This window comes from Chiloscyllium punctatum, chromosome 23 (genome assembly GCF_047496795.1).
Source record: "Chiloscyllium punctatum isolate Juve2018m chromosome 23, sChiPun1.3, whole genome shotgun sequence".
NCBI classification, from domain to species: Eukaryota; Metazoa; Chordata; class Chondrichthyes; order Orectolobiformes; family Hemiscylliidae; genus Chiloscyllium; species Chiloscyllium punctatum.
Window position 1 is genome coordinate 61,741,150 of NC_092761.1, and position 23,286 is coordinate 61,764,435.

At 42.4% G+C, this 23,286-nt stretch overlaps 1 protein-coding gene across 2 annotated transcripts in view; it reads left to right on the top strand.

The window, feature by feature from the left end:
• Positions 1 to 23,286, top strand: part of robo4 (roundabout, axon guidance receptor, homolog 4 (Drosophila)) — a 143,565-nt gene that overhangs the window by 95,473 nt on the left and 24,806 nt on the right. For both annotated transcript variants that reach the window (XM_072593110.1, XM_072593111.1), the window contains exons 11-15: positions 10,243 to 10,434; positions 12,790 to 12,832; positions 12,916 to 13,046; positions 15,179 to 15,496; positions 18,420 to 18,485. In XM_072593110.1, the coding sequence (XP_072449211.1) occupies positions 10,243 to 10,434; positions 12,790 to 12,832; positions 12,916 to 13,046; positions 15,179 to 15,496; positions 18,420 to 18,485 (750 nt within the window). The remainder of the gene's footprint in view (positions 1 to 10,242; positions 10,435 to 12,789; positions 12,833 to 12,915; positions 13,047 to 15,178; positions 15,497 to 18,419; positions 18,486 to 23,286) is intronic.

The following is a 23,286-nucleotide window of genomic DNA, read 5'->3' on the forward strand; positions in this document are numbered from 1 at the left end:
CCTATCCCTGTAACCCTGCACTTCCCATGGCTAATCTGCCCCACCTGGACAAATGAACTCAACAAATTCACCTAACCTGCGCATCATTGGGCTGTGGGAGGGAACCCATGCAAGAAGAACATGCAAACTTCACACAGACAGTCTCCCTAGACTGGAATGATCCTTGGAGTTGTACTAACCACTGTGCCGCCCTAATGCAAATGGGGACTTGTTTATAACATTTCCCTCTTTTCATTGTTTTTGCTTTTAATGCTCATGGACAAAGCTTCTCCTGCACTATTCATTGTGAGAGTTGTTCAATCACCTGGTTTGTCATGGCAAAGGGGGGATCACAATGGAAATGCAAACTCATGGTCCAGCTTTATGCTGGAACTGGTCAGGACTGTGCTCTGAGGAAGAAGAGAGGAGCAATCAGATGCATTCTTACAGCCAACTCCTCTCCAATGCCCATTCTTGGGATGTGTGCACATTGGGTACAGGGCAGGACCAAGTGCAGTGGTGATATCTTCCATGGTTCAATGGCTTTGCTGTGAATGTTGAATGGGAAATGATACAGTTAGTGCCTTGAGGAAAATTGGGGCAAGGAAAATCACAGCTTGTGAACCTACTGCTCACTGAATTGGAACAAGGTCCAGAGGTTAGCTTCAGGAAGAGAAGACTAGGCTGAAGTCTTAGGTCGGACTTTTTCATCTATCTGGGGAGTCCGCCATTCAGTTGCTGGTTGTCTCTCTGTGAGCTGTGTTTGGGATTCAGTTAAGGAGTTGCAAACAAGAGCCTCAGATCAGAATTTGAACTCATCACGCAGGTTAGTAGCCCAGTGCAATAGTGATTGAGCACTCCCATCAGCAAAGGTGCTATCCTTGATATGAGGTATTACAGTGCTTAGTCCTGTTGTTCTTTTGCGGTGCTCAGGTGGTTGTAAAAGATCCCATGACAATTTTCAGAGGGAAATAGGCCATTTGTTTACCATTCTGACCAATATTCCAACGGCTTTTCTTCCTTAATCCTTGGCTCATGCACTCTGTATCTGTTGTGTTGTTGTTTTTGTAACTTCTATCAAATATTTGGGCCAAGCCATTGATGTAAGCAATTGCCTCAGTCATCTGTATGAGTAAAAGCATTAACTGAGGTACCAGCACCTAAAAATGTAAATTAACTGTTTGGGGCTTACTAAATTGCTGTGAGACAAAAGAAAAACCTGCAGATGCTGACTACTACCCCTCCTGATGCTGCCTGGCTTGCTGTGTTCTTCCAGTCTCCTGCTTGTCTGCTAAATTACTATAGCAGGTTTTTAAGCAAATCTTGTAACTGTTCTCAAGCTGCTGCACAGTTTATTAGAACAAGAGTTGGAAAGTGGATGATCAATGTGAAAGAGCCTTTACACAAGCCAAAGAGGCTTTATTTAAGTCAGAAGTTCTGACCCACTTTGACTCAAAGTTACCATTGCAACTAGCATGTGATGCATCACCATATGGAGACTGAGCAGTTATTTCTCACGTATTACTCAATGGTGAAGAGAAGCCGAAAGCTTTTGCACCGAGACCGTCAACAAAGCGGAAATTGACTATGCATAGACAGAGAAAGAAGCTCTAGGAATCATTTTTGTCACTAAATGATTCCATCAATATCCATCCAGCCTGGAATTTAACCCATTAACAGACCACAAAATGTTGACCACAATATTTGGGCCTTGAACAGGGATATCTTCCCCAGCAGTAAGCTACAAGCAGAGGTGGACAGGAGTGGTATCTGCTCACACTCAATTAAATAATTATCTGCAATCCAGCATCTTTGGGAATGCTGATGGGCTCTCTAGATTACTTTTGCCAAATGAATCAACTACAAACAGAACTTTATAAAGACAGTTTCTACTTTGAACGGGTGTAGAATACTAGTAATGACAAGACACTAGTAATGACAAGACACTAGTAATGACAAGGTGTATTTAAGAAGTACACCAGAAATGACCCCACTGCGACCAAATGTGATGGACATGGTACTTTGTGGCAAGATTGCAGGAACCACCCCAGAAGTGAAGTCAAGTATCACATGGAAGGCAGGACTATCCATACATGCAGGATGTCTCCTATGAGGAACAAGAGTCACCATTCCACCAGAGCTAAGGATCCATGTGTTAAATTGTGGCATTGACAGAATGAAAGAGATAGCCAGAAGCTTTGGTAGGCAGGGCTAGACTCTAAAATTTCACAGAAGGTGAGAACATGTGCAGCTTGTGCAAGAGTTCACAACCCACCTCTGTTCGTGTTATTAAACCCATGGGAATGGCTAGATTGGGTATGGCAAAGAATCCATATTGACTGGACCTTAAGGGCAAATATTTTTCAGAGTGAATGATGCACATAGGAAACACCCTGAATTTGCCATCATAAAGATGACACCCTTCAAAAATAAAACATTGAAAGATTAGAGAGACCTTTGTGTGATTTGGTTATCTGGACCAACTTGTTTGTGATATTGGTCCACAGCTTGGGTTTATAGACGATATAAAAAGCAGAATGGAATTCAACATATCTGATCAGCTCCTAATCATCTATCCACAGCTGGTTTGGCTGAAAAGTTTGTTCAGACGATGAAACATACCTTAAAGGTAACTGAAGAATGAAGATCACTATCCAAAAACTGAATGAATTTTTGTTACACACTGGAACTCAACTCACTCGTTGATTCAAGATTATCTGGAGTTGCTCACGTAAAGCCTCAGATCTGCGTGGAATTTGATTTGCTGAAACCACTCAAGCCAAAAGACATTGTGAACAGGAAACAACAGATTCAGGTTTTCTAACAGGATGAACAAAACTAAATGCTATATTTTGCAGGTTGTGGTCAAGTGGTGTTGGGGAGGAATTCGGCCACTAGTGCAAAGAGGGTAGCAGCCACCATTATAACACAGACTGAACCAGTGTCCTACACCATTCAGATGACAGATGACATAATATGGAGAAGATATGCAGATAACCTCTTGGCAACCAGAACAAATGTGTCAGGGACATTGATCGAAGATCCATAACTACCAGTTCCAAATAGACACCTGGACATAGCTGAGGATAGAACAGTAACTGGAGTATCTGAGGGAAATAGCATCTTAATGGAAAATGCCATGACATTGTAGAAACCGCTGAATATTCAAGAAAAGACCACAACAGGTGACATGCCTAGTACTCCAGAGAGAAAGCTAAGAAGCAAAATAAATGGATGCCTGAGGCACATCAGCAACCATACAGGAATCAACATTCACTGGAACGTTTTACTTATTGAGTTACATATCTGATCGTAAATGTTTTCATTGCAGGAATCTCTGATGTAAGGGGGAGGGATGTTATGCATTTGTGTATGGTGGATTGACACTTTAAGAGCCTGATCACATGATATAATAATGATGTGATTGGCCAATTTGGGCAATCAAATGCTCTCTCTAAGATTGCTACCTGTAGTGTGAACACCTCTACATTAAAGCTCCTGCTGTTAATCGCTTTGGCCTGCTGGTCCTTCCTGAAAGTTAGCAATACTGTTCTCTTAGTGCAGGCTTCTTTGACTCTCTGCTCACATTCCTCTCTTGACCATTGCCTCTCCCTCAGCAAGTTGGACAAAAACAGATCAATTGTTCATGCCTGACTATTTATGGGATCTTCCTGTGCACTGGAACAGGTACCACATTTTCTGCACATAACAATAAGGCGGTTTATCACATATTGGTTAGGCCACTTTTGGAATACTGTGCAATTCTGGACTCCCTGCTGCAGGAAGGATATTGTGAAACTTGAAAGGGTTCAGAAAAGATTTACAAGGATGTTGCCGGGCTGAAGGGTTTGAGCTCCAGGGAGAGGCTAAATAGGCTGGGGCTATTTTCCCTGGAGTGTCGGGGGCTGAGGGATGACCTTATAGAAGTTTATAAAATCATGAAGGGCATGGATAGGGTGAATAGACTTGCCCCCAGGTAAGGGGAGTCCAAAACTAGAGGGCATAGGTTTAAGGTGAGAGGGGAAAGATTTAAAAGGGATCTAAGGGGGCGATGTTTTCACATGCAGGGTGGTGTGTATATGAAGTGAACTGCTAGAGGGGGCTGGTACAATTACAACATTTAAAAGGCATCTGGATGGGTAAATGAATAGGAAGGGTTTAGAGGGATATGGACTAAATACTGCCAAATGGGACAAAATTAAATTAGAATATGTGGTCAGCTTGGACGAGTTGGACCGAAGCGTCTGTTTCCATGCTGTACAGCTCTATGACTGTGTGTGAAATATCTGTAGGTGCTGAAAAAAAATTGAAAATTCAGTAAGGTGCTGTAGTCCTCCTTTATTTCTTGATCTGTTCAGCCCATCACCCTCGATATTAAACACTATTTGCACAAGGAACATGAAGCATCCTAAGCAAGTAATTTTTATCTTGCATAGGATAGATTTAAGTTCTACACAAGTCATACAAAGGTTATCTTGTGTGATTATGAGATACGAGAGTCTCATTATTTTTTTAATAATGAAAAATCTATTCATTTATCCATTGTTGATTCTTTCTGTGCTGAGCAGTAATGTGTTGAACAGAAAACAATCATTTATCATTTGCCCTGCGCCGTAGGATTGAGACAGAGTTATTTCACATAGTGTTGGCTACTTGATTGGAAACGGGAAAACAGGAATTGTGTACATTACACGCTCAGTTCTCTCATTCAGCTCCATCAATCACCTGAGATCAGAGGCCAATAGACCTGGGATCTTTCTACACATGCCGCCCCGTTACAGCTTGCAACATAGTCAAATAAAAAAAACAGAAGGACAAAGTAATTTCAGAGAGGCGAGATTTTTATGGTGTTGGGAGCAGTAAAATCAGTTTATGAAACGGGTCAAGAAAAATTATGCTACATTACTGGGATAACAAAGTTGTTTTCTGGCTACGAGAGACTGGGTGGCATCAAAAAGGAAGAATTACTTTTGTGGAGCACCTTTCACAACTTCAAAACATTCAAAGCAGTTTACAACCAATGAAGTTCATTTGTGTTGTGTTGTGGGAGATGCAGTAGCTAATTTTCACATAATAGCCTCCCATAAGCAATAATGCAATAATGACTTGATTTACAGTTCTAGTGAATAAAAACCCAAAGAACCATTGATGATGTAAATCCAAAACAAAAACGGAAATCATGGAAAAGCTCGGCAGGTCTGGAAGCATCTGTGAAGAGAAATCAGAGTTAATGTTTTGGAGTCTACAAGATGTTAAGAGGCATAAGTAGAGTGGGTAGACAGACACTTTTTTTCCCAGGGTGGAAATGTCTGTCATGAGAGGGCATAATTTTAAGTTAATTAGAGGAAGATTTAGGGGGAATGTCAGAGGTAGGTTCTTTACTCAGAGAGAGGTGAGTGAGTGGAATGCACTGCTGGCAGTGGTAATTGAGTCAGATACATTTGGGATGTTTAAGCAACTCTTGGCTAGGCATACAGATGTTAGTACAACGAAGGGTTTGTAGGTTAGTCTGATCTTAAAGAGTAGGATAAAAGGGAGGCACAGCATCGAGGGCCGAAGGACCTGTATTGTACTGTTCTATGTTCTATGTTTTATATGGATCTGGTGACCCTTCCTTAGTGACATTGATTTAATAATCAAACATTGGCCAAGACTCTAAGGAGAATTCCTCTGCTCTGCTTTGCCATGTGGTTTAATATGTCACCCTCAGACAGTAGATAAGATCTTTGTTTAATTGAAAAGGTGGCACCTGTGACAGTGCAGTTCATCCTGAGTGCTGCATGGCAGGAACTTCTGGTTGTATGGTCATTGTGATGGATGGTGCAGTTTGTACATACCAGCCTCATTCAGCGCTCACTTTACCTTTAGACCTCTCAGATGTTGCTGAGGTAGAAGGATGATAGTTAAAGAGAGAGAAGAATACAAAGCATTTTCATCAAAGGGGGTGGTATCTACGCTAGGGTTGGGATCTCGGGATGAAAGATTATTCGCGCTAAGTGGGAATGTGGAGTAATCAGATCAACCATGATCTTAGAGAATGATGATGCAGGCTGGAGGAGCTGAGTGGCTGAGTAGGCTGAAATGTCGATTTTCCTGCCATTCCTGATGAAGGGCTTTTGCCCGAAATGTTGATGTTCCTGCTCCTCGGATGCTGCCTGACCTGCTGTGCTTTTCCAGTACCACTCTAATCTAGACTCTGGCGGAGCTGAGTAGTCTACTTCTGCTCCTAATTTATTTGTTCAAACCCTCCCTGTGCTAAGTACAACAACAAGTTTTAATTCAGATATATTTTATGTCAAGTCCCTGACATGAGGGAGGGGGTTATACTTGGATCAAGGAAGGATAAGTATTCGTCTTTGGATCTGGATATGTCTTACTCGGGAGGTTCTACCTCCAAAGATGTGCAGGTTAGGTGAATTGACCATGCTAAATTGCCCATAGTGCTCAGGGATGTGTAGGTTAGGTGCTTTCGTCAGGGCAATGTAGAGTAATAAGGTAGGGGAATGGGTCTGTGTGTGTTACTGTTTGGTGGATCAGGGTGGACTTCTTGGGCCAAATGGCCTGTTTCCACACTACAAGGATTCTATGACTCTATGGCTGGGAAAGGCCTTCCCAGATAGGCTTTTGCTTGTGATCTGTGAATTCCGCAGAACCAATAGTGATCTCCTGTTGTAACAGTTGTAATTGTACATCTCGATCTATGGCCACAGTCAGTAACACAGGGTATTATCTAGAAATAGACTTTACGAATATGTGCTTAATTACTTTGTTCTTTGAATGCAATTTTTTATGGAAAATTGGGAAAAGATCCATTTATCTGGATTTCTTCCACTGGCACTTAGCCTGAATTTCTGGTCAGATTCTAGGCTGGGCCTGGACAGGTGCAGCAGTGACATTTACAAGAGTTTCTTGGTTTTGCAGAATTGCTGAAAAAGGAGATATGCTGTTGATGTTTTTTGGTCTTGTGCTCATCAGGGAAGAATTGTAAGAATACCAAATCTCAGAAGGGAATAATCACTTAAACTGCATGGGAAGATTGCTTGGTAGTTTGATGCTGATTTGCCACAAGGCCTACACCAGGGAACCAAAACTGTGCTTCGACAGAGTGTCTCCCTTTTAGGAAATTCCTAATGCTATTTTGAGAGTATTTACAAATCCTTATTTCATTTTGTTTAGCAAGGAGTATTGTGCCAAGTATGCTAGAGGCATTGTTTAGTTTATGTATCCAGGAGATTAGAACAATGGGAATTCCCCCATTGCTATGATTTTGTGAGGAAGATGACCAGATGTTAGAATGTTGAAACTGCACCAAAAAGATCCTATCATGCTCTTCCCAAACATGGTCAATATGCAAATATAGTCAGGCATATAGGGACTTGACTAAAGTCTGCACAAAATTAGACACATAGGTTCATGACGGTGGCTCAGTGGTTGGCACTGCTGCCTCTCAGGATCAGGGACTTGGGTTCGATTCCAGCCTCTGGCAACTGTCTGTGAGGAGCTTGCACATTCTCCCCGTATCTGTGTGGGATTCCTCCGGGTGCTCCGGTTTCCTCCCACAGTCCAAAGATGTGCAGGTTAGATGGATTGGCCGAGCGAAATTGCCCATAGTGTGCAGGCTAATTGGATTAGCTACGGGTGATACAGGGTGATAGGGGAGTGGGTTGGGTCGGGTCGGGATGGGATTGGCTCTTTGGAGGTTCAGTGGCACTCAATGGGCTGAATAGCCTGCTTCTGTACTGTAGAGATTCTACGATCACTGGGCAGCCAGTCACTAAACTGCATATTCACTAAGAAAATGCCTGTAGCTAAGAGAACAGTATACAGCTAGCACACAGGAACAGGAGAAACAGGTGCAGGAAAAGGCCATTCAGCCCTTCAAGACTGCTTTATTTCTCATCCAGGTCAGGGCTGATCTTCTACTTCAGCCTTTTCCTCACAATATCCTCATTTCCCATAATGTCTGTGATATCTAGGAATCTGTTGATCTCTGTTTTGAATGTATTCACGGACTGAGCTCCTACACCCCTCTGGGTTCCAAAGATTCACCACTCTTTGAGTGAAGCCATCTCTCGTCATCTCAATCTCAGATGGCCAGCCCTTCATACTGAGGCTGTGTCCCTTGGTAGAGCCTGCCGTAACCACAGCCATGGGGGACATCCTTGAGGCTCTGTAATCTGATACACTTCAATAGGATTCCCACTCATTCTTCTAAACTCTAGGGAATACAGGCCCAGTCATCTCAAGGGATAACACCTCCAACCCAGAAATCAGTTGGGTGGACCTCAGTTGCATTTAGAAACTTGGAGCTAGGAGCAGAAGTAGGTCATTCAGCCCTACAGGTCTGCTCTGCCATTCAATAAGAACATGATACCCTCTAGGCAGGTATATACTTTCTAAAGAAACTGTTGGGTAACAGTCAGCTGTGTAGTCTCAAGCTCTCTTGCTCTCGCTCTCCCTGTCAGAATGGTGCTTTGATGTTCATTCAGGAGAATAAGACAGATGAAGGGATCCTGCCCTGCCATTCAATATGATTATGGATATTATACAACTCAGTCGCCTGTTCCCACTTTCTCACTCTACACTTCATTCTGTCTTATTTTGAATGATTTGCACTTAGAAACAGGAATGCGATGCTCTCTGCATTTATTGCCAGTGCCCCTGGGTTCTGTCAGCCGTTTTTGTTGCTTGAAGAATATTTGCAGAAATTAAAATACACAACAAAAATGCTTTCTCTTGTTTGAACCTTTTATTTAATCCCCTCATAAGCAGCCACTTAATCTTTTAAATAGCCCAGTTCCTTTACGTTTCCCCATTATCAGTTGCACCTCATTTTCAATTGTTAGTTAACCCCCACTTCGCACACACACTCATTTTCATAATAACTAGCTCACCGTGAGGAATCCACCACAGTGGTGTAAGTGATGTGAATTCCAAACCAAGAAATCAAGCATGGTCAATATACAAATGTTCAGATCAATTTTTACCACATCTCTGCAGATAATCCAGTCACTGCGTTCCACAACAGGCTTCTGCACTTTCACTTTTATTAAGAATTCCAATTTTTGGTCTGTCACCCCTCCCAGGAGACTCCAGAGCTCTGGTGGTTAGGGAATAACATGCAAGATTCAACTAGCTTTGAAAGGCTGTATGGCCTTGTTCTGTATTCCAATGTCCTTCAACCATCATAATTGTGTGGAATGGACTGGTTAGATCTTCATTTTCATTTGTTTGCATGATATCTTTTTAAGGATGATAAATGTTGTTTTCGCACCATAAAGTAGTTACACTTTAAACATAGAATCCAGGAGTAGAAGTAGATCAGTTGGCCCTTTGATCCTGCCCTGCCATTCAATATGATTATGGATATTATACAACTCAGTCGCCTGTTCCCACTTTCTCACTCTACACTTCGATCCCTTCATCCCGGAGACCTATATCTAGCTCCTTGAAAACATTTGATGTTTTCTGTGACTGTGAATTCCACAGGCTCACTGCTGTCTGGGTGAAGACCTTTCTCCTCATCTCAGTCCTAAATGCCTTAACCTTAGACTGATCCTGGGGATGAAGAGTTTCTGATATCAGGAGTGGTTGAGGACTCAGGGTCTGTACTCGATGGCATTTAGAAGAATGAGAGGGAATCTCATTGAAACACACAGAATACTGAGAGGCCTGAATAGAGTGGACATTGAGAAGATGTTTCCATGAGTAGGAGAGACTAGGACCTGAGGGTACAGCCTCAGAGCAAGGGTAACGACCCTTTAAAACTGAGATGAGGAGGAATTTCTTCAGCCAGAAGGTGGTGACTCTGAAATTCATTGTCACGAGAGGCTCTGGAGGCCAAGTCATTGAGTGCATTTAAGACAGAGATAGATAGGCTCTGGGTTAGTAAGGGGATGAAGGGTTACAGGAGAAGGCAGAAGAATGGGGTTGAAAAACATTATCAGCCATGATCGAATGGTGTAACAATATCGAATGGGCTGAATGTCCTTATTCTGCTTCTATACCTTATACTCTTACTTTAAAGCTCCTGGCTCTGGATTATCTGGTCATTGGGAATATACTCTGTCTAGGCCTCTTAGAACTTTATAGGTTTTCATGAAATCCTTCTTCATTCTTTAAACTCCAGTGAATATAGTCCTAACCAATCCAGGCGACTTCACAGGTCAGTCCTGCCATCTCAGGAATCCATTTGTTGCACACGATTAAGACATTAAGTACCCATTTGCTGTGAACCTTCAATTGATGACCTTTGAATTTCAGACCCTTCAGCTCAGGAAAAGTCAATGGAGTCTTCGGTCCTTGGACTGGTGCTGGAGATTGTGAAGCAGCCAGTCTTCATTGCGAGTGCTGGGAGTGTTCTCTGGGTCATCCTGATGATTTTCAGCGCGTGTTTGTACTGGCACCGCCGCACAAGAAGCTGTCAAATTCAGAAGAAACGCAGACTCAGCAAAGGTGAGAGACCTGTTAATGTCAGTACAGGATCCTTTAATAGTAGTGACTTGCTAACATTGAACTGAGGTTGAGTGGGTCAATGATGCTCACCCACACAGCAGCTTGTTGAAGGACACTCACTCCTCCAGGCTGAATACTTGGTATCTGCCCTTTGTTTGGGAGATGGAGGTTTCTGTGATGTTATTCAACCATGGAGGAATTGTTTGTCTATGTCATGCTGTCAAAAGGCTTAGAGACTCCCTCAGTGTTGGGAAATGTATATCATTCGCCATATGTCTTCTCTGAGTTGAGTGCTGGCTGAAAAGTGGAGGACGTTGGTTTGGAGAGGGAAGAGAAGTTGAAATGGAGGAGACAAAGAAAGAAAGAAGTGGGTGTGGTGTCAGAAGGAGAGAGAGGGAAAGGGAGAGATGTTTGTGGAGATGGGGTAAGGATATAATTGCAGCAGAACAGACATAAGTGGGACGGGAAACAAATGAGGCCATTTAGCTCCTTGTATCAGTGGTGGCTCAAAAAATGCTATGCAGCTGTAGCCCCTTTGTGCCTCTCAAACCTTATCTGAATAGGTTTCAAAACCTCAAGGCCGAAGTTTTGTTTCCTACCACTACTGGTATGTTCCTATCAACAAAGGGACCCGAAGTTACATGACAAGGCCACCAGTGTACCCTGGCAGCATGCCTGGGGACTCAGGGGAGGGGCATCTCTCCTGATCAGTTATCATGTGCCCTATGAAAGGCCTTTCTAATTGAAATGGATGCTCCTGTTTGAGCATCCACTGCCCCTCACCCAGCCTCTCAATTGACTTTACAGACCCAAAACACAATCCATGGGACTGCTTGACCTAGGGCTGTGAAGCCAGCACCAATTGTCTTTCCTCTAGTCCTTCAGCAATATTTCTGGTCCAGGACTGCTGCAGTCTTAGTAATGGTCACAGCTCCCAGTGGTGCTATTGGAGGCGACAGGATTACTGCGGTACCAGTAATGGCCACTGCTCTTGATGGTGCCATTGGGTGAGAGTGTTCCTGGCAGCTATTGGAGTTGGGAGAGCCTGCCCCAGACAGCGTTGGGAGCAGAAGCCACAACTTAAGGCAACCAATCTTGTGAGTCACCTAATTAAGATAGTGTTGTATCTTCCTGGGCACATGGAAATGGGCTTTCTCCCAGCTTTCTGGCTGGTGGGTAGGGTCATCATCACTGTATCAAATCCTGGCTCAGGTACTTAAAAGTGATAAGTGCCTGCCTCTCGCAGACTCTCAAGGAGATCCCCAGCTTTAGCTCTCTTCAACTCCTTTTTAATCTTGGATTTGAATCTGAAATACTGTAACCTTCGGGATGCTACAGACCAAAATCTGGGAAGTGGGATGTTCCTTGGTTAGCATCAAGGACACAAGAGGCTGAATAGCCTCATTCCGTGATGTAAATTTTCAGCCCTTCTACCAATTAATTCAAATCGTATTTCTGCGTAGTGATCTCTCTCCGGTAGGAAATAAGTCCTTCCTATCCATTCTGACATGATGTCATACATCACCAACCTGGCAACATCATGGTGATTATTGTCTGTCTGTTCTGTAGTGTGATCAATAGCCAAAACTGGGTGCTGTACTGGTATCTCTGTTTTACACTAGTTATGGCAGAAGTGATAGGCAGAAGAGATGGAAGCAGAGAACAGGAAAAGACAGAAGTGAAAAAGAAGATGAGAGTAAAAAAGGGGGGATATAAGCCTTGTATTTTTTCTTGAACAACTATTGCTCAGTGAGGCAGAAAAAATTACTGAATTTTAACAAGACTTGAACCAAGAATATTGGATCTGTGTTAATTAACATCTTACAAGGTTCATTAATGATCCTAACCAGATTGGCATTCAACTACTGTTAATGATTTATTTATCAAAATATTAACTGCCTTCATTTGGAGCCTGTTCTACACATTAGTTACTATTAATGTTAGATTAGTTCAATTCACATGATATAGGAGACTAAGAATTAGAAGTGCTTTTGGATGTTGGGTTGAGGCTTCTGTTTTTCAGTGAACACAGCTTGTTTCACCGATGTATTGGGTTAGTAGAAGCAAAAGGATTGTCTTTACTCCAAGGCACACCAACAAGGTAAATTGCAGAACTTCTTGCTCTAAGTGCAGTTTCATCCAGTGATGGGAGCCTCAATCCACAAAGCAGTTGCCAGGACTATCCTAGTCGTGTGACCCTGCACCCAAAATGTACCTGTCTGCATTTTGTTGAACCTTCTGTTGCCATGTTTAGTATTCACCTCATGGTCAGAGGGTAGAAACATGAAGAAACATACGACATCCCAGAGCCCTAATTTCTGTCCTATTAATTCATGCTATTTTTCTACATTGTAGGCTTGTACAGACTGGCTAATGAAGACATTATTATCAAGCACAGGTAAGGTTAGATGAGATACAGTGAGTGTTTGCATTGATTTATTCCTGGGCAGCTGGCCTGACAACCTTTCTGCTCTGCTCCAGGATGAACTTGACTGACTCTCCCTGGTTGTCGAATTCCTGGAAATCGAACAGCTGCTCCAAGAGCTTTAGTCCTGGGAATAGTCAGCCTCTCTGGCTCCACGGTCAGGAGAAACAAGCGTACTGGTCAACAGGTGAGCTGGGAAGGATGGAGCAGCTATAGTAAATAACGGAATTAAGATTCCAGCAAGGCTACATTTATTATCTATTCAGTCCACGAAGATGTTGTTGCTGGATTTTCTTGCAGTAGAGAAGGAGTGATTTAACAGACATACTCAGTGAGGTTTTGAGATTGTAGATTGACTGTTTCTGTGGCTCTGTTGGCTATGCGTATGTCTTGATTTCCTGAGAAACCAAAAGTCTGTATCTCAGCTCTAAGTATATTTGATAATGGCACAACCTACTGGTGTCGAGTTTCTAAAGATTCACACCCCTTTGAATAAAGTAATTTCTCCAAATCTCAGGACAGATTTAGGACAATTAGCAAAAGAACCAGACTCCTTTTATTGATGTTTTCTAATCAACCTCTTTAGCAACGTTATTACACATATCTGGAGCAAGTGAGACTTGAACTTGGGTTTCCTAGCCTGGAGGTAAGGATACTATCATGGTAGCCACCCTCTCCCGGATCCTCTTTTTTGTTTATATCCAGAAGCACTCTGACAACTGAATGGTTCTTGTTTCTCCCCATCATCAAATCACCTGTGTCTTTTTTTAATCTATCAGCCAACACCAGTAAATCACCCATGGTTTCCAATTGATTGCATGCAAAGCCCATTAAGGGTAATGCAGACCACCAAAGGTGAGGGAGACATATCGAGCTAAATCAAAATGGAGTTGGATGGGGGAGATCAGGGTGGCAGGGTGGCACGGTGGCTCAGTGGTTAGCATTGCTGCCTCACAGCATCAGGGAACCAGGTTCAATTCCCACCTTGGGTAACTGTTTGTGTGGAGTTTGTACATTCTCCCTGTGTCTGCGTGGGTTTCCTCCCATAGTCCAAAGATGTGCAGGTCAGGTGAATTGGTCCTGCTAAATTGCCCATAGTGTTAGGTGCATTAGTCAGGGGGGAATGGATCTGGGTGGGTTACTCTTCGGAGGGTTGGTGTGGACTTGTTTGGCTGAAGTGCCAGTTTCCATACTATAAGAAATCTAATGATCCCATGTGGTATCTCTATCTCTAAAGGCATTGAGAGTTTTGATGGACACCATATGCTCCCTCTCCAAGGATACCCAGGCATGAATGTAGCCTTGGAAGAAGGGCACATAACCATGAACTCAGAAACTTTATATGCTAATGAATGTAATTTATCTTGTTATATCAGATAACTCTTTCAGGTACTAACTACCTTGATATAATATGCTATCATTCTGATTGTCATATATTGAATGAGATGCTTTGTCTTTGGAATGAAATTTGAAAGTAGGAAGCTCCTCATTTCTTTGTCACTTATTTAATGTCCCTCAATATGTGATAAATCTCAGCCAGAGGAACAAACTATGCAAGTCACATTTGTGTAATTGTTTTGTTTCTTGATGGAAACCTGATCGGATTTATCGGACAAGTGGGAGTAAGTTTTTCATTAAGAATGTTACAATGATTAATTAGAGCTCCTTTTAGTTTAGTTCGAATTGGACTGCTTCCTCATTGATTAGCCATCCAAATGGAGTATTGGGTAAAGGCAATGGTTTTGAAAGTTCATTTCTTTTATTTTCTCAAACGTCAGCAGTAAACTGTTAGCCCTCTTGATTAAACCCAATGCTACCTAGCCATCATTGGTAAACTGCTAGCCTATGTCAACTAGAATGTTGGCCTGAAATACAGTAGCACCACGACACAACCCCGTTCACGAACAAATCGGTTTACGAACAGGATTGTACGTAAGATTTTGCTTCAACGTGCGTACGAAATTCAAGGTACGAACGCAAAAAGCCCATGTGCGACCACGTGGTTTCATTGTTCTGCTTTGCTACGCGCTTGTTGAATGCAAAAGCTCTCGGGCTCCGCGTGATCTCATTCAGTTCGTCTTTGGCGCGTGCGCTGTGAACAGCGATTGTTGCAACGTCCAAGCATTCTTGTGCTATCCGAACAATGGGAAAAATTGATTCAGTTCGCAAACTTTTTGGTTCGCCAACTGGGTCCCAGAACGGATTAAGTTCGTAAGTCGAGGCGTTACTGCAATTTCATTGTCAATCCACTAGGTATCATAAGTGAAAAGAGGCCTCGGTTCCTCCACTGTCAATCTCCCTCTCTTTTTCTCTCGATAGGTTCATCAATTGAGAAGGACCAGGGTTTGAGAGACCAAAACCCCTTGATATTACCCGATAACAGTCTGTATGGGACGTTCAGTGTTGATATTAAAGGAAAGGATTTGAAGACGTTTAGCACGCCTCTCTCACAGAGATCTACAAACTCGAGCTACACCATCCAGGTGACTCCAAACCAGAGTCCTTTGCCATTACTGAAAAACAACACCAACAGAAACAACATCAACGGCTTTGGCCAGGAGGTCACAAAGCTACAATGGAAGCCAACACCCTACCGACAGGCCAATCCAGAACCGTGGGACAAAAACTGCAATAACGGTGAGAGTTTAAATCACCATTAAATCCCAGAAATTCTAGTACTTTTAAGAAAAACCTTTTCATTGGTGCTGCCTTCACCTCCCACTCCCCCCAAACACCTTTGTTAGAAGTTGTCACTGTGTGGTATGGCCCCATTTGCAGACATTATTGGCCCATAATTCACTCAATTGACCATTTTACACTGGAGCGTCGGCAGTGAATGTCAGCAGGTCATTCGACTATGGGAGTCCCACCAGAGTCCAGCCACAGTGCCTTCCCCCTCCATAGCTTCCACAAAAGACAATGCAGCAAAGGTTCCCCAACTTGATGCACGGTCCACAGTTAAATCCTAATTTCAAGTTATTGTGCAGGAAACAAAAATAATGAAAACAGTTAAGATGGAAGGATACGAAGAAATACAGAACAAAAAAGGTGTGAAGTTTAATGATTGCTGTGCACTGGGGTACATTACCACAAGGAGTGTTCCAGTCTTACCAGTACTGTTAAAGAGAGTGAAACATTATCTCATGATTCATGTCTCTTGTTCCTGATCATTACTGTGGTCAGTGGTAGTGTCCCTGACTTTGAGCCAGGAGTTCCAAGTACAAATCCTACCTGCCCCAGAAGTTTGTCATAATCCCTCTGAACAGAATGATTTAAAGATTACAACAATTCTTGTTGTACATGATTGGATGTCAAATAAAGACAGATGATGACTCTCATGGCTGAGAAGCCTCCCCACACTTGAAGCGTTTCGACACAAATTGTCGAACCTTCCTCTCATTTGAAGCACAATGCTGGAGAGTTGTGAATGGCCTTGTAAAGCTATTCCCAGGCACAGAGTCAACATTCCAGGAAAAGAAAATGAGGAGCAACAATGGAATAGGCTCTGAAAAATCTGTCACAGAGAGGTCAAGGAAGTTGAAGTTTGCAAGTTGCCTTTGTTTAAATTGACAGAAATTTGTACAAAGGAACAGAACGATCTCCACCTTTCCTAGCTTCAGAGCTGAGCACTCCGAGCTGACAGACTCAATGGCCCTGTTTCAAATCCTTCTTCAAATTCCCTAGTGTGTCTGCCAGTGTTTCCAATTCTTTAAAAATGTATTTTCTAATCAACTTGGTCAAAGATGTTATTCCATGCCTCTGGAGCAGGTGGCAGTTGAACCCAGGCCTCCCTGTGTAGGGATAGGGACATTACCACTGTACCTGCCTGTGTTTCCATTGCAACTGCTAATGGTGGTTAACCTGTGCTATGAAGGAAGATTACGTCATAACAGAACCAGCTTGAGTTAGGCTACTTGGCAAAGTACAAACCCATTAACATACAGGTTAGCCGTTAACCTAGTGATTAATCAATGATGTTAACCAGTTTATTACACAAAATTATTTGTGATTTGCACAAAATTATTTTAGCTGCTCATCTTAACCTATTATAATAAGCTGTATATATGGGTCAATCTTTACCCTGTTTGACCAGTTGAATTAGATTCATTTATTTAAACTTTTCTTTAGTTGGCACATGACTGAGCGATCTTCCCACTGCCAAAATCCATGTGACTTCTTTCGCGTTTTATTTTTTGCTTTTAATAATCAATCATTTAGCCAATTAAATGTTTACAAGCAAAGCCCACTGTGGGCAATGGAAACTATCAAAAGGGAGGGGGAGGCCTAGAGAGAGGGAAGGGACTAAATCAACATGGAGTTGGACGGGAAAAATAAAACATTGTATCTCCCGCAGTGCCCGCCTCTCTATTTTTTTTTACGTTATTGAACCGCTCCATTAAAATCAGCTTGTTTCCTTTTTAACTCATTTAGTGTAATTTATTTTGAATTGTTTGGCTTAATTACATCAAACTATCTAAAGTTGCAGGATTTGAATAGGCTTCTTGAAGTTAGCAGTCTGCAGGTTGAGGATGAACTCATTTGAAGTTCATTGCCTATCTTTATGTCAGAGAAAGTTTGGGATTCTTTGGGTTTCTCCGAGAGAAAGGAAGGGGTGGATGAGGGCACCATTAAAATAATGTGTGGAAATTTTTGTTATGTTTTCCAACACAACTCTACAAAGTTGCTCCCATTTCCATGTATTTAGCTTTTTTTTCATCACAGTTCTTCAGAATGTTTACCCTATGCTTCTAGCTTTAGCTTCCATCTCTTGCTATCGATTTGTTAACCTCTTTTTCATCGTTTATGGGACATGTGTGTCACTGGCAAGACCAGCATTTGCTGCACAGGTTCAATTGTCTTTGAACTGAATGGCTTCCTGAGTTACTTCCTCGCGTAAAGAGTCATAACATCACTGTGGATTTGGAGTGACGTGTAGACCACACCAGATGGCAAATTAATGAGAGCATTAATGAACCAAATAGGATTTTACAACAATTGATAATAGCTTCACAGACACTATGACCTAAACTAACTTCAATTTCATTTAAATTTCCACAGTTACTGTGGTAGGATTTGAACCCCCATCCCTGGAAAGTTGGCCTGGTCCTCTGGGTTACCAGACCAGTGACATTCCCATTGCACTACCATCTTCCCAATATTCTTGAGTCCAAACACATGCTTAACCAATCCCCCCAGCACAGTGAGCATCAATAGTAAATAAACTCATATAATCAAAATTGAACATTATGGAGCCAATCAGAGGGGCACTAGTAAAGTGGCCTGGTTTTTCCATACTATCGAATCAGCATGTTTTTCTTGAATTTTTATTGCTGGATGTAGAGCCAGTTGCTGGATTTACTTTGCAAATATTATCTGTGGACTGAGGGGGAAACTTGATGGCTCTGTAGTTATGTTAAGAACTTACATAGATTCTTGATATGCAACTTATCTTCAGAAAGAAGATGGTTGGGCTAAATTCCAGCCTGAATTCTGGAAGCATAGACACTAATCACTTTTCTTATTCATAAATGTTCACTGATCCTTTTGATTCCATTCCTAGAAAGTAACAGATCTGTGATCACTGTCGGTCGGAACCCAATTACCAGTCCAGGATTCAGCCGCAAAGGTATCGTGATGAGATTGATTATCGGTTTGGGAATTTTGGCTGAAGCCAGAATGTTCCTGGGAGGGCTATGTAACTGAAGTATTAGTCTAGAATGACAAATATTAACAAAGCATTGTGCCACATTTCTGTAGGGTGGAGGTGCCTAGCTACAGTTTCTCATTCCCCATAGATGAGTTGGCAGTAGGTACTTGTGAGTGAGCTGTGAGGGGCAAACACAGAGAAATACTGGGAAATTAATCTAGCAGCATCTGTGGAAAGAGGAACTTTATTTTTTCCCTATTCATTTGTGGTATATGGGTGTCTTTGCTTGACCAGCATTTATTGCCCGTCCCTAGTTGCCCTTGAGAAGGTAGGGGTGAGCTGCCTCTTTGAACCTCTGCAGTCCACCTGCTGTGGGTTGACCCACAATGCTGTGAGGGAGGGAATTCCAGGATTTTGACCCAGCAACAGTGAAGGAACACCATCCAAGTTAGGATGGTGAGTGGCTTGGAGGGGACCTTGAAGGTGGCATTATTCCCGTGTATTTGCTGTCCTTGTCTGTCAAGACGGAAGTGGTCATTACTTTGCAAGGCGTTATCTGACGATCTTTGGTGAATCCCTGCAGTGCACCTTGCTTATGCTTCAAATCTGGTATGACTGCTTCTCAGGTCTCTTCAGAACTTCTTTAGTTCTTCTTCAGAGTATCAAAGAAGAGTCATACCAGATTCAAATCATTAACTCTGTGTCTCTCTCTCCACAGATGCTGCCAGACCTGCTGAGTTTCTCCAGCATTCTCTGTGTTTGTTTCAGATTTCCAGCATCTGCAGTATTTTATCTTTATTTGAGATGGAAGGGACGATTGGAAGGCATGTTGTTCGAATTGTTTAATGATGATTCCTTCCCCATCTTTGGTTAGAATGACACCACTAGGCGATGCACCTTTCAAAGACTGTTTAGATATAAAATAGGGATTAGAACCAATGTTGGTTGAGCCAAAAGTGAATATAATGGTGGGGACTAACATTGCCAATTCATTCAAAGCTTTCATGGCCTAGCTGTCATTAGGCATCTCATCTTTCTGTCCTAGGAGTTGAGGGTGGACAGTGTGAAGAGCATCTAATTCCGTGTGCAACCACCAGCATGCCTAATCTGGGAAAAGCCTCCCACCCCGAGTGGGATCAAAGGTCTATTTATCATTCTCCCTCATTCAAACTCTCACCCCATTAGAACACAATCAAACTGAAGACCAAAGAAGAAGATTGAAATATCCAGCATCATCTACAATATTGACCCATATTCTATATTGAGGCTTCTTTAATATGGTGCAGAATTTCATATTTAATTTTTCAACATATTCTCTTAATTTTTTTCTTCTTCTGAAGGCATTGACTCGTGAGTCCTCAATATTTCACCCAAGGTATTTTTCATTGTATAATTTCAGTTACATCACACTGTAAACTTTTGCTATAAATCCTGTGCCTTACAATCGTGGCCTCCACAACCCCCTGATGAAGGAGCGACGCTCCGAAAGCTAGTGTGCTTCCAATTAAACCTGTTGGACTCTAACCTGGTGTTGTGTGATTTTTAACTTTGTACAATCTGGACTGACAATCACAGAAAGTCTAAGGTAATAGCGCATTATTGGAGGCTGCTGTCTTTTGGACGAGTGAGTCTTGCTTGTGTCTATTATATGCAGGGATTTGCCCTCAAGTTTAATAAGATGAAATATTTTCATTGACGCAGTTTATGGGAGCTGCTGTATTAGAAAAGGGGTCGTTGTCAGTCTTTCAAATTTCTTCATCCCACGCAGTTACTGCACTGTGCCTCTAGAGAGCAGCACCAATTCATTGTTGCTCTGTCAGCCTGAAATTTCTCCGAAGGTGTCCAGACTGTGGTTCCACAGGTGAAAGCAGCTCTCTGGTCATTTCTCTGTCCAGACAGTAAATGCCAAGAGGATATTTGAGTGTGATATCACAACAGAGCCTGCTCCAGTGTCCAGTGACTGAATTATGACTTGGAGTTTGAATCCTGTCCAATTTTAACCCATCTTTTCACTGAGATCTGTTATTAGATTAGATTAGATTACGTACAGTGTGGAAACAGGCCCTTCAGCCCAACAAGTCCACACCGCCCCGCCGAAGCGCAACCCACCCATACCCCTACATCTACATCTACCCCTTACCTAACACTACAGGCAATTTAGCATGGCCAATTCACCTGACCTGCACATCTTTGGACTGTGGGAGGAAACCGGAGCACCCGGAGGAAACCCACGCAGACACGGGGAGAATGTGCAAACTCCACACAGTCAGTCGCCTGAGGCGGGAATTGAACCCGGGTCTCTGGCGCTGTGAGGCAGCAGTGCTAACCACTGTGCCACCGTGCCACCCACATGTGTCATGTGTCAGTCATTTTTAAATATTTAAACAATTTAAATGAAATTCATTATGTTATCCACACTATTATTTGTTTCAGTGTTGTCAACTGAATTTGTGTAATTTGATAATGTGAAATCTGGATATTTGCAATTTGCTCACATGATATCTCCCAGGTTTGTCCTTTTCAATCCCCTGTCATTGGGTTCCTTTTTCTCCAGCAGCTGTTGCCGGGAGGAAGGAGGAGGCTGGGGGGTGAGTTCCAAGACTTGGGAGGCCACTTCAGAGCAGGACACTGACTGCTGGTAGGGTAGAGGGGCAACAGTGTAGAGGGAGGGAATTAACAAAATCAGAAACGAGGAGAAACTGATGGTGGAGGACAATAGGGAAACTGGGAACAGTAAGAAAGCAAAGGAGAGGGAAAAAGAGAGACAGAGATTGAGGGTGGGAAAGGATGTGATGAGGGAAGACTGACTGTGGGGAGGAATTCACAGGCAAACCAATAGGGGGAGCTTTGGTTCCACCAGTAACTGATAGTAGCTCATTTATAACTAATTGTGGTAACATTCCATTTTTATTCATGGTCAATGGGTACATACTAGCTTTCTGATGTGTAACTAGTAGCTAGTTATAACTAATAGGTTAATAGGTTATATTGTGTTGGTAATTTGTTGTTATCCTAAAGATTGGTAATGTTCATTCTGTGACTCCACAATCACTCCAGTGGGCCATTGCTGGCTAAGTACAGAGGGTGAATCTCTTTATGCTTCCATTTTGCTTCTAACCATTTTTGTCTAGCTCAGTACGATTTGTGAATTCCGGTGTAACAGTAGTAAAACATAAAATGTGGGAAATACAGGCCAGTCTGGCAGCAACTACGGAGAGAGACACGGTGTGAACATTTGGACGATGGGTCGTCGGCCTGAAAGTTGAACTCGGTTTCTCTCTCCAACAATACTGCCTGACCTCCTGAGCATTTCCAATACTTTCCGTTTCAACTTCTGATTTCCAAAATCTGCATGCTTTTCATTTTGTGTTTTGTGATGTATCGTAGTATCTGGGTAAGAGCTTACAATGTTGAAAAAAATGACCAAATGGTCAGAATTGGGATTCAGTCCATAGTCTGATACACCATTAGATTATGCTCAGGCTAATTTTTATCTTAACTCCACTCCTATTAGAAATAGGTCTAATGGAGCGTACAGTTTTCAGACTGAGTTCCTCAACCCAGTTTTGTATAGTCCATATGTTAGCTAGATGAGTTAACAGTTAGGGTATTGTTTGATCTATGGGAGGCAGGATCGTATGTTTGGTAAACCATAGACTGAATTTTAGCAGAAATTGGCTGTGTCAATTTTGATGCATTTCATTGGAGGTTTCCCTTCACAAAGCCCAGACGGATTTTCTTATTCCATTTTCCTAAATTTGCCTCATTATTTATGCACCGCAGTCCAATGGCATCCCACTCTTGTATTGTCCCACCACTGATCATAGACAGAGGTCCTGGTCACTGCCAGCATCTCCTGGGATTCCTGGCCTTTGCACTGTCTTTAAAGCACAGTTACTCACCAGCCACTTCTGCCCTGCATGGTTCCTGTTAATTACCCCAATATGTCAGGAAGGGGAACACTGGCACCCTGCTGTGTCAATAGGGAGGTGGAGTCCTGGTGATCAGGATGGGGGTTCACAAGGTCACTGCCCATGCTACACCCTGAGATGTTGGTGATGGATAGTCTAGAGGAGCACATGGCAAGTTAGGTACCTGCTGTGACTGTCATGTCAGGACTTATCAGAGTCTAGTTTCTATCTGGAGGGTAGGAGAATGAGAAAATGCATGTTAATAATGTGAAATTACATTATAATGAGCATGTTACTGCACACTGCAAAGAGACCTCTCACTGTTGATGAGTGAGAATGTTGTTTCACTATTCAACATTTGGTTGGAAAATGGTGCCAACTTGGGTATAAGTACAAAAATTTAAGAACAAGTTAGAAAGAAATAAGGAACAAAGTTAAAAGTCAAACATTACAGTCCTTCTTGGGATTAAGTCAGAAAATAAAGAAATAAAGCTATAAGTCCAACTGTTGCAGTCTTCCTAAAGTGCTTCGTCATACTGGGACTGCACTTCCTACAATTACTCAATCTTCCCTCCCTTCATTACTCCTCATCTGACCCTTCATTCAGAATGAGGATTCAGAGGGAAATGAAGGAATAGAATGGAGGAGTAGAGGGAAATGTCATGTGGAAGAAGGGAAGTGTGAAACAGAAGAATAGTTGAAAACATTAATATTCTACATCAATAAAAGTTAGTAAATCGGTAAGAGTTACTGTGAATGTTTGAGCCTGTTAGGTTCTATGCACCAATAGGTTTCTAATGTAAAAATTAGAGGTCAGGCAATCACCTTTTCCTGTAGGAAATTTATAATTGTTCAACCTGTTTTTGATT